The sequence below is a fragment of the Bicyclus anynana genome, chromosome 4 (genome assembly GCF_947172395.1).
Source record: "Bicyclus anynana chromosome 4, ilBicAnyn1.1, whole genome shotgun sequence".
NCBI lineage: Eukaryota > Metazoa > Arthropoda > Insecta > Lepidoptera > Nymphalidae > Bicyclus > Bicyclus anynana.
In genome coordinates, this window is record NC_069086.1 from 10,556,896 (window position 1) to 10,569,927 (window position 13,032).

The 13,032-nt window shown below is 38.6% G+C and overlaps 1 protein-coding gene across 1 annotated transcript in view; it reads right to left on the bottom strand.

The window, feature by feature from the left end:
• Positions 1 to 9,055, bottom strand: part of LOC112043323 (uncharacterized) — a 95,077-nt gene extending 86,022 nt beyond the window's left edge. The window contains exon 1 of the mRNA XM_024078673.2: positions 8,364 to 9,055. Within this exon, the coding sequence (XP_023934441.2) occupies positions 8,364 to 8,825 (462 nt within the window). The 5' untranslated portion in view covers positions 8,826 to 9,055. The remainder of the gene's footprint in view (positions 1 to 8,363) is intronic.
• Positions 9,056 to 13,032: the final 3,977 nt, after the last annotated feature.

A 13,032-nucleotide genomic window follows, 5' to 3' on the forward strand; every position in this document is an offset into this window, starting at 1 on the left:
CTCGTAATAACCATAAACATTCCCTAAAAAATTTGGTACCTTTAAGATTTATGAGCAGGCTCCTAACGCCATACCACTTAAATAACAACAAAGTCGGGTTACCTACACCATTTATAACTTTAGAACGGCTAAACGTATTTAGATGAGCATTGACACAAAAATAATCTGTAAGTAATAGCAGACTTTGATCCCATGGGAACAGAATCTACGCGGTTAAAACTCAGGGTCATGTTACCTAATAGATAAATTATCAGAAAATCATGGAAAACAGGATCCAGGAAATCAAGTAACGTATAAAATATATTTATGTATATATCTGATAATATTAAAAGTATTCCTTGCAGTTGTACGATATTGCTCTGTTTGTGTGATGTCACAAACCTTATAAATAACTATCGGACATCCCGCAGTTTTACCCGCGTATTCCCTGTTCCAGTGGGAAAACGGGGATAAAATATAGCAAATCTTAAAAAACTCTACCTCTTTAGTATAGATTAGAAAACGAATCCCATTAATAAGAAAACGAATCTCATCTACAATCAACCAATAAACACAGGTGAGAGGGCGTTAACTCCAAACTGTCCGACATAAACAACCATACAGCAAATTAATGGGCTAGCAAACAGTTGAAAGCTTTCCAGTATCTACTGGCTTTCTAGCGGTAGATGAAAGAATTTCAAAAATCGGTTCAGTAGATCCAGAGATTACCCAACAACACCACAAACTTTACCTCTTTATAATATTAGTATAGATTAGAAAACGAATTTCGTTAATTAGAAGACGAATCTCATCTAAAATCAACCAATAAACACAGGTGAGAGGGCGTTAACTGCAAACTAGCCCACACAAACAGCCGTACAGCGAGTTAACGGGCTAGCAAACGGTTGAAAGCTTTCCAGTGTCTCAAATGGAGCATGTAGGTGATCTGCTTGAATAGCAAATGGTTTGTTACACGCGACCGGGAAAGTGTCAACGAACTGAGTTACCTGTAGTAGAAGAGTCGAAGAAAGTATTTTGGTATTCACTGGACCGCGGCAGATGAACATAAGGGATCTCCCCTTATACCTTTCATATTGTTAGTACCTCTACCAAGTATCAAATGGTACGTTTAAGACAGCCAAAATATCAATCTAACAATAGTCAATGAGAACGTCGAGATTTAAGCATAACTTCTAACGGGCATTCTAACGGTAGTAGGTATATCTTTTTATTCCATAGGAAATAATGCTAGAATAGAAAATAAAATATTATAATCCTAAACTAAACTTCTAAACTTTCCGCAAGCCGATGTTATAATAATCTTCGTAATAATCTGTAGAAGCTGTCTCTACCTGTAATAGCCGAAATATTATATAAATTTCAGCTATTAGATATGGTTTGATTGATATAGAACACTAGTCGAAGCCTCGGGGTTCTGTTCTGTAGATCCACGAGATTACCCGCTACATTCAAGAAGTAAATAAAAACAACTACATAAAATAAAAATAAAAGAATACATATGAAACAACTAACTTACATATTAGTAATATAATTATACTCAATTAATTACTATACTATTTGTAGGACACAACATCAAAACTCTAAGAAATGATTTTGACGCAACCGACATCATAGTTAAAAGGGATGAACAACAGTTCCTACAAGACCATAATAATAAAGAGCCATGTGCTCATGTGTTGTGTAAGTTTGCCCTCCGAAGGTTCTGACTAAATGAGCTTTTTCCGGAATATCGGCCGTTCCAAACAAATATTAAACCAAGAAGTTACTTACACTAAACTTCTGTTGCAAACTCCGTGCATCTTTTATCTACTTTAACGATGCCAAAATAAATGTTTTTTGTTCTTTTATTCTTTACAATTTAACCCTTGACTACAATCTCACCTGATAGTAAGTGATGATGCAATCTAAGATGGAAGCGGGCAAACTTATCAGGAGGATGCAAACCCCTTTCCGTTTCTACACGGAATCGTACCGGAACGTTAAATCGCTTGGCGACACGTCTTGCCGGTAGGGTGGTAACTAGCCACGGCCAAGCATCCCACCAGCCAGACCTGGACCAATTAAAAAATCTCAATCAGCCCATCCGGGGATCAAACCCAGGACCTCCGTTTTGTAAATCCACCGCGCATTGTGCCACGGAGGCAGTCAAAAATGTGAACCAAACGGAAAAGAAAGCTATCAGATAAAAGAAAGAGGCTTTTTTCTTTGCTTGGTTGGTTTATCTTCTATTGATTACACTATAAGAGATATCAAACATTTTATAAGGAAAATATATATATGTATATATATATATATATAAAATGAGTCGCAGGGATTCGCTGGATGCAGGCGGCTCTGGATCGTGATGTCCCTACAAAAGGCCTGCAGTGGAAGTCCATAGGCTGATATGATGGTGATGATGATGATGACTTATGATGATGGAAAAGTGGTGGTGGTGTTAAGATTTATCGCAGTGCCAAAAAATCGTTTGTTAATTTTTAATGAGAGAAATGTTTCTTTCTTCACTATTGGATTTATAGTTTGGAAGTTCATTTGTAATTGTAGTAAATTTTAAGTCTTTTTCTTCTTTTACGGGCTGAACAAATACTGAACCTCGTGAAGAGTTTCCAATCAAGCTTAAGATCAACAAAGCAGTTATCAATAGGTTTAAAATAAAACGAGTATTTACTATTAAAAACCTACTTTAAAAAATGTATGTTCTATATCCGAAGCGCACTTTATTATACCAAAATTTAAGCAACCAGCACTGGGAATAATATAAAAGTATGAAATAAATGCTGAAATTAGAAAGCAGCCTGCATGCCACAAAAGAGAGCTGAAATTTGTTTTGCCTTTTGTCTAAAACTTGATTAAAACAATGCATATGTACCTATGTTTTTTGCGAGTACATCCATGTTTACGTAAATTGTTAAGCTTAAGAGCATAAAAGCCTTAAAAATACTTTTTAAATAAAAGCAATTTATTTTTAAAAGTCTACTTATACTGCCATTTACCAACTATTAACGATATGAACACAACATGCGACCAATGAGATAATCTAGTGACGAGAAATAGACAAATTTCAATGAATTTTGAAAACCACTTCGAGAAACCATGGAAAGCAGGCAGCATAGTAATTTCGCGATTTCAACGAATTTTTAGGAAAAGGAAAGAACGAAATCAGCAAAGGTCAGTGTAGGGTTTAACCGTTTAAATCAGGTGAGGATAAGTCAGGAAGAATTCGGCCATCGGATTTCAGAAGACATTGAAGTAGACGATCACTACGCTTACGTATAATCGTTTGAACATATTTTTGTCAAATATTGTTATTGATTTCTTTTTATTCTTTACAAATTAGCCCTTGATTTCAATCTCACCTGATGGTAAGCTGTGATGCAATCTTAGAAGCGGGCTAACTTGTTAGGAGGAGGAAGAAAATCACACCCTTTCGGTTTCAACACGAATCGTACCGGAACGCTAAATCGCTTGGTGGTACAACGGGGTAGGGTAGTAGTTACGACCGAAGCATCCCGTCAACCACTTTTTTATTAAATACAATTCATTAATAAACGCCGGCCTAGATTTGAACCGTTACTTTTTGTTCCATTTTTGATCCAGACACATATTAAAAGGGCATATTAAAAAGTTTGTTTAATTTGTTATATCTCAACACACATACTTACGTAATATTTGTGTTCTTTATAAATACGCTTCGTAATTCACATGTCATTGACAGAAATGTGTAATTTCATAACTACCTATATCAAATTTATTTATACCTTCCCGAGAGACCTTGGTTTCATATTCATTACTTACAAAATTATACGGTATCGATAATTTAAATAAGTAGTTACGTTTTAATTTTACATTTTACACTAAGAACTGGTTCCAACATGTTGTTCGGTGTTATAACATTATTAACAACCCATATTCTTATCACTGTTGAGCAAGTCCACTCTCAAAATGAGAGGGGTTAGGCTAATAGTCCACCACGCTGGCCCAATACGTACTGGCAGACTTCACATACGTAGAGAATTAAGAAAATTCTCATATAATGCCTCACCATTTGTGACATACGATATTTAATTTCACAAAATGCACATAACTAAGGAGTTGGAAGGCATGACCGGATTCGAACCTACGCCCACTGAATTGAAGGTAGAGGTCATATCCACTTTGCTATCTCGGCTCGGTGTTGTTCAAACGATTTCATGTAAGACAGGTGCGAATTGCGACAAATGAAGTGTACAGACTTATTTGACAAGTACCCAGGCTACTTTTCATAATAGTACCTGACTAGCTGACGCCACGCGGTTTCACTCGCGTGGTTCCCGTTCCCGTAGGAATACGGAGATAATATATAGCCTATAGCCTTTCTCGATAAATGGGCTATCTAACACTGAAAGAATTTTTCAAATCGGACCAGTAGTTCCTGAGATTAGCGCGTTCAATCAAACAAAAAAACAAACAAACAAACTCTTCAGCTTTATAATATTAGTATAGATTATAATATTAGTATAGATTATAATATTAGTATAGATTATAATATTAGTATAGATTACCAATATTATTAATTTAAGTATAAAACACTTTCTTTATTTAGGCAGACAGTAGCTTAATAATTAGACTGAAGGATGCAGTCTAATCACTAATTTTGACTTATGTTAGTTGACATAAAATACTAAATTGAGATTCTATGTAACAAATGTCGTTTGGTCCCTACTGGTGGATATCATACAGTAGGTAGATGACATTTCTTAATTGATTTGATATTTATTTTAACAGGTTGATAACAAAGACCAAAATAGTGGAAAGGCCTGCTACCTGCTGACAAATAGGAACCCGCTTATGCTTCTTTGATGGAGATAAATAATATTTAAGAAACATTAAATATTAAATTTTAAACAACACGCTTTTCTGTACATGTTTTATAAAGAAGTTTCATGTCCTTACTACAACCCTCGTGAAGAAAATATACTGAACGCGGCATCATTTTATTGTAGAGATAATTTATTGCTGTCTGTCTATGGTAGTGGTTTAGGTATGTAAGCATAATTAAGAAACAAACTACGTTTCTCATTAATAATGTAAGTATTGACTTACTCGTCGACATATCGACAACATTATTTTGTGTGGCTTGAAAGTGTGTACGTACCTAGGAGTAACTAAAAAGAATGGTTATTATTCACCCTAGGTATAGACCCCGGAAAAAAAAGATGAACCAAAATAGCAGTCATCTGATTAAACAGTCAGTGCTAAATGCATGCTTCATGGTTGCCCAGTACATTAAATATGTCAATTATTGAAAATTTTGTACGCGACTCTAATCGTCAGAGTTGCTATGGTTGCTATGGTTACTGTTCGTACGTCGTTAGCATCCAAAAATGTGTATCTGCGCATAGGTCAACTTATTTGCCGCTACCTATACTTAGTTTTAGTTAGTACGTATGCAATCAACTTCTGCGTCGAAATAGCGAAATATATAATTCATCTGCCGTGTCACTGCTATTAAGAACTGAATATAGCATGTATGGCGTGATGTGATCGAAATTTCAATATTTATACAAAACAGTAAACAACGTAACGTTGGCAGCTGTTTTTACGGAAGTTGTGAATGATCATCTAAAGTTCAACTACTACTAAACCACGTACGTAACTACGTACCTCGTAGCCATAAATTAATTTGTAAAAGGTTTTAATGGCTCTTCACACATGTTTTCTGTTGCAGGGCATGCAAGTAGCATGTCCTGCATTTTTTTGCCATGTCTCCGTCAATGAGCCGTAGCTGTGAAACCTTGTCATCATCATCAACATCAAGCCATATTTGGCTCACTGATGAGCATGAGTCTCCTGTAAGATTGTGAGCGGTTAGGCTAATAGTCCACCACGCTAGCCCAAATGCGGATTGCCAGACTTTACACCCGTAAAGAACTAAGAAAATTCCTCTTGGAAGTATGTCAGGTATGTCCTCACGATGTTTTTTCTGCACCGTATGAGACACGATATATTTAATGTCTTAAAATGCACACAACTGTAAAGTTGGAGGTGCATGCCTCGGATCGGATTCGAACCTACGCCCTCCGAATCGAAGGCAGAGGGCATATCCACTGGGCTATCACGGTAATTACTCCTCACGGCTAAACCTCATGCACCTTTAATTATACCGGCAATTACGCCCTTCATACTGAAACTGCTAATTGGAGTACTTGCTGTTGACAGATCTAAAAGCACGATAAATATTTTAAAAATATATATTTGCTCTTTATCGGTAAGGTTGTATTGTTACACGCTCGTTATGTTGTATGTGGATATCTAAATTGAAAAAAATCTATTTTAGAATGAATGAAAAGCTTTCGAATACTGTGAGATTGCTGTATAAGGTGCCTTATTGGAGTGGGTGAGACCCGTTCTTTCTTATACCTACCTATCACAAACTCTGCCCACCTTTTTTGATAACGACTTCTTTTATACTCGATGTATTATGCCAATGTAAGGGACCACTTTCAAACTTCTATTAAACGAAAACAGGTGAAGATTTTTTATTATTGCATAAACATAATATTCTGGTTAAGGGCTCTAACAAGAGAGGAGATTTCCATGATGTACCAATTTGTACGAGAATTTTAATAATTGAAAGCCGATTTTCAGGAAAAAAATGATTACATTCTTGTATTATAGACATCAGGGAAGCTGTTCCAGATATATTCCAGCTTTTTTAATTTTTCATATTGAAAATATTTTCTGCCGCTAGCATAATTTCTAAATGAATAAATCCATAATGGTCAGTGGTATTCCAAAATGCTAAATTTTAACTTGATTTACTATAAGTATATCCAGCCCCTGTAGCAAAATGGCACGTCGATTCTCTTTCTACGATTGCTAGCGCTTCGAAAACTAAAAACATGAGAATGACAGATCTTGATCACGTGACATGTCGATAACAATATGTCATTACCATACATTTGTGTCACTTCGCTACAGGGGCTGACATGCTTATCTCTGATTAGCTTATATAAGTGATCGCAGCTATATAAAAAATAAGAGTTTTATTCAGTCGAATTTTTTTAATGTTTGTTACTCAACCGCACAAAAATGTGTGACCGTATATAACTAGGATACTTTGTTTCGGTCAGTAAATCCATCCATCTGTTCCCATTGGTCTCCCAAACATTAACAAAATCCTTCTATTTTCACAAAAAGGTTAAGAATTAGATTCAGTTGGGAATGAACTTTGTAATAAATAGAACTCGGGCATAATATGAAATGAAAAAAAAACCGAAATAAATCGGGAGCATCGGCTGATACTGAAATAAATAAAACTCGCTTTATCTTAACTACATATAATGTAGTACATATATTTAAATAAAACTAAATGTACTACTCAAGAGTAAGTAAAAGTAGAGCAAGATATGCCAGAGCTCATCCGCGAAAGTAATACCACCAAACTTATGTCTGCAACAGCATTTGGCAAGCATTTTATGTGTTTCCATTTGAAGGGCAAGGTTACCATTGAAATGAAAGGCACAACATCTATATCTTGGGATCATGGACACTGCGCAGTGCTAGTAAAGCATGTTTCGAACGAGCCTGGTATGCAAAGAGATGCTCGATAGTCATCGCATCTTTACATCAGCTGGCCCAATCTCTATTTTGGTATTTAATATCAGCCTATTAAAATAAACATCAAATCAATTGACACAATGTCATTTACCTACTATGTGATATCCACCAGTAAGCGCCGGATGATATCTGTTACATAGAATCTCAATTTCGTTTATGTCAACTAGGATACGTCAAAGATAGTGAATTAGCCTGGTGGCCATCTTGCTCAGTATATTTACTAAGCAAGCAACTAAGCTTACTGTGTAGTCATGTCATATAAAAACTAGTCCAAACTAGTTTAATTGTAGGTGACGTAAGGTTTTTATGGATATACTTTTTTTAAATAAGATAGGTCTATATATTTAATATTTGCTTCATGTTCATGATATCACTATCATTGTATCTTTTATTTTGTATGTAAGTCATCGTTTAGATGCGTGGCTATTCAGAGGAATCGATGCAGGTATATAATATTTCAATAATATTAAACAAATTGCACCTTTGTTGGAGTGATCATCCTAAAGTGTATAAATGTAGGTTAAGTTTAGTCATCAGATCTGAATGATGTTTAGTATTTCTTTAGTAACGTTGTATTCATCTTCGTTCTTGCTAAAGGAGGACATAATAAGTAATATGATTGTATTATTATTCGAATAATCTTGTAGGTTGATGAATATGATTGAATCCGCATTACCGTAACACGGGCTGTTCACGCCGCATCCGAACGAACACACGAGGTCAGGGAGTGTGGCGGCGGCTGGGGCTGGCGGCTGTGCACTCACCTGGCACTCGTGGCACGTGTGCACGGAGTAGGACTGGTCGCAGTCGTAGCGCTGGAGGATGTGCGCGAAGTCGCAGTGCACGCGCGCCACCATCGCGTCCAGGGCGAGCAGGTCGTGCAGCGTGCGCTCGCAGCGCTCGCCGCCCGCCAGCACGTCGGCGCGCGCGCCGCGGTCCAGCGCGGAGGCGGGCGAGCGCTCGCAGCACGCGCGCAGCCGCAGCTCGGCCAGGCGCCGCGCGCGCGCTCCGGCCGCCAGCGCGCACAGAGGCCGCACGGCGCGCCCCGCCAGCGTCTCGGCGCCGCCGCCGCCGCACGCGTGCCGCTCGCCCTCGCCGCACTCGGGGCCCGCGCCCTCCTCCTCCAGGTCGCACGCGCTCAGCCAGGGGTTGAGGCGCGCGAGCGGACTCACGGCCAGGCCCGCGGCCGCCATCAGCAGCAGCAGCAGCAGCGGCGGCGCTCGCATGGCGGGGGCGGCGCCGCTAGCGGGGGCCGGCCCGCCGGGCGCGGCGCTGCCTCATACCGCATCGCGCATGGCGACCTACTCGCGCGGCCCGGGCCGCGGGGCCGCCGCGCGGGGTGGGCGCGCCGCCATGTCGCTCGCTCGCCGCTCGACTGACTCCCCCCGGGCGCGCATCGATCGCCCCGCGCCCCCACGGCCTCCGCCGCCGTTATGTAACCTGCGCGCGCAGCCAGCCGCCCGCCCGCGCCCTGCGCGCGCCCGCCCGCCCTCTAGCGGCGCCCTACCGCCCTACAAACCCACTACTACACAAACTTTCAGGACAGCTCATCACCTAAATACTATAACAGATGGCGTTCAAATACTCCTCTGCTTAAAGTTGGCGCCATTTATGAATGACGTCTCAATGAAAACTTGATAAGCAAAACCTATGAATGGGATACTTCAAGACAATCGTATTACGTACAAAATACATACTTTGATTTCTTAATGAAATATATTAGGTATTGCTTGTTTATGAAACATTGCATTACGAAAATATGTTGTTTAGAATGTAGAAAATTAAAAAAAAACTGAAAAACTCTGAAAAGCTGCTATGCATTTATTTATTTATTTATTTTTTATTTATTTACATTACATATATAATTTGTAACTGCTAAGCGTTAAATTTTTGAAAATATACTTACAGAAGCTCACTAATAAATCAGCTTTTGCTGATTTCTTTACTATTTAAGTATGTACGACATTGTCCTAGTTGAGATTTGGCTTTCACGAGCTTTTGAAAACTTCAACGGAAAACATGTTATATGAGCGATAGCCCGTGAGATTACGAATATTATTTTAACGGGGTACATACCACGAAAAAACGTCGAGATTTTTGAATGACGATATTTCGACCCAGATATTTACATGGCTCTTCGCATCACCATCCACGACACCTTGCGTCAGTGGCAACCACCCTCATCAATCGCGCTCAGGACCTGTGTGATGCGGTCCACGTCCAGGCTGAGCTGGAATATATAAGCAAGGTGTTACGTCGGAATGGTCATAAGCCCCTTGTATTAAAAAATAGTTCATATCAACGGAGAGCCTGGAATGGCCTACTTACCTTTTGTTAAAGGGGTAACTGATAAAACTGGATCGTTGCTAAGGAAAAAATACAACATCAAGACTGTGCTTACTCCTTTACAAAAGATCGCTGACATGATGCGTTCTCCAAAGGATCGTTTGCCATACCAGTGTCCGGGAGTGTATAAGATCGACGAGCTGTGGTAGCTCTTATATTGGACAAATGAAGAAGCCCATAGCAACCCGTGTAACGAAACATATACGAGCGTTAAAAAAAAACGACCCGCAAAAGTCTGCGATAGCTGCTCACATACTACAACTGGGAAATAAACATATAACACACGCATCCTTTCCACGGACCGCCATTATATGCCCCGAGTAGTTCGAGAAGCCACCAGGGAAGATGGTTTCAAACTAGCCAGCGAGTGGAATCCTGTGGTAGAATTGTGCAAACCAAGAGGACGCCGCGAACGAATTACGAAAACGATGTCGTGAGTGTACTTTGCCGAAAAAGCTGAAAACGTGAAGTTGTTGAAGAAAGAGAAAAAAGAACAAGAAAGAGCGTAGATCGTTTCTGCCCTTAACAGTGCTGTCAACTTCGCATCTCTCAAACTTCACTCCCGTCATGACCACGATCCATGCAACTGGGTCGAAATATCGACATTAAAAAATGTCGTCGTTTTATCGTAATATGTACCCGTTTAAATAATATTCGTAATGAACAACCACGATATAAGTTTAAAATCATTAATTATATTATGAGATACTTACGTACTTACTAGTTTGGACCTGTATCTCTTGCTATCTTCCAAAGCATCATAATTACCTACCTAACTTACCTACCTACAGTAGGAGGATAGATAGAAATTTTATATGGAGATTTTATATGGGGCGTTTTTCAGGGATCCGTAGCAGTGCCGCAAATCTGACCCTTTAAATCCCTGTAACTCCGAAAGTAATGATCGCAGATATCCTGTTACTTTTACGAAATTGCTTTACTATTAGCATACTATTTTTTTTTTCAAAAGAATATTTGCCAAATTTTAAATATGACCAATATGCTCATTCCCCTCCAACTAGTCGGGAAAGACTGTATTAGGAGTGGGTACGACAATAGACCAACGGGGCGGGGATCGAACCACCACCCCTCGTTGATCAATCCGACCGCTCGTACCGTTGAGCTATTGAGGCTCTAAACTATTAATTTATATACAATTTAATAAACTGTCGTAATACTTTTTTGTGTGTAAACAACGGTCAACAACATCTAGTTTACTATAAGATTTGTACCTAATTTTAGCTCGTTTTCCTCACAAAATGATGAGCTAAAGACATGAATACATTATCTTAATTCAAAGATCGATAAGTTTACGTAGTAGTATGAATTGAAAACCGCACAACCGAATTCAAGGGCAAAATTTAATTAATATGAAGTTGATATGAACAATAGGCTATTAATTACGTATACCATTTTTGCACAACGAAGCGCCAGTAAAGAAAACTGATGTCTGACTACGTGGATCGTTAGCGAATTGCAACACCAAATCTGCTTCGATTGTTATCGAAACAGCCACATGTATATAAAGTTGAAAGTACCGGTTTACGCGCAGATAGCATACAAATTATTAACATTATGGGACCACACTTGAGAATCTGGAATTGGTATGTGAGACCATATCTAAAATTTGTATGTGTACTGCTCACAGATTATATAGATACGCACGGAACACGACGGTGTCGTAGCCACTCAAAATACAAGATTCAAAAACGAATACATTCCCGAGTCAGTACGACACGAAGCGTCGCATCAGTAACTTTCAATGTTATTCAAGAAAAACTGCGTCTTTTATTTTTAAATATTTTAAAAACTGATTACAATATCTAAAGAAATAAGATAGAGTATTTTTTTTTTGGTAATTATTGATTATTATGTTAATTTACGTAATTGTTGTCAGTATTAAATTTTGAAATACAATTAATTATGAAAAAAGTTTATAACTGCGCATGTCAAGGAGACGCGTGACGTTTATTTTATATGGGTTTCACCGTCTTCACCACGCTGCTTGTAAAGACTTACTCTGGTTCATTCTTTACTCTGTGGTACTGCTTTAACTTATTTAAGTTTAATTCTTAGGTTGATTTATTTATTTAGTTGGCTCGACTTTGACAGAAAAGTAACGTCTCGCGAGGCAGGCTCTTATGTAATTAGTCTGAGATTCACGAACACAGGTATAATGCGCTTTTCTGTAAAAATATCTCAGTCCGGAGTTAGTGGTACTACATCCTCACCCCCATAAGGACATAAATCGACCGTCGTCGATCCCGATCAATATTATTGACATACAGAGAGTTAGTGGTCGCTAATGTCAGCCACTAACGATCAAGTATACAGATGTGCTTGACATCATGCTGATCGCGCCCAACACACGATCAGTTTTATCGGCAGTCAAGCTTTTAGCGCTGCAGGCATGTGAGCTTACTTGATCGTCAGTAGCTGACGTAACATTATCATTAACACCCTAAATCAGCCTATCAGCATTGGAGCAGCATGGTGGGTCTAAGCTCAATATGATACGTGAATACGTTTATTATAATGAGTATATATTTCATGTTTTTACTTATTATCAACCCATATTCGGCTCACTGCTGAGCTCGAGTCTCCTCTCAGAATGAGAAGGGTTAGGTCAATAGCCACCACGCTGGCCCTATGCGGATTGGCAGACTTCACACACGCACAGAATTATAATAATATAATCTAGTCTGACGTTTCGAAGTCACACAACAATATCCCATCAAAATACATTATCTGGTTACTACGTGATCCGGTGAAAGAAAGTGAAGATCAGTGTTCCAAAAACTGTTTGTATAATATATGTTGTAAGATACACAGCTACAAGAATCTTCAGGAAAACACCATGTAAAATAAAAACAACTGTATGTCTAACTATAATGTTAAATACTGTTAGATGTGTTACTAGGTTACATGAAAAATGAGGCGCTCAAAAGAGGAAATTTCCACATCTAAATGTTAGTTGTGGTCAACAACTAACATTTAGATGTGGAAATTTAAAAAAAAATACCTAAATATCGTCTACAATGTCAAGTTGTGTGTTCAGGAAGTGTAAAAACTATATATACATAAATA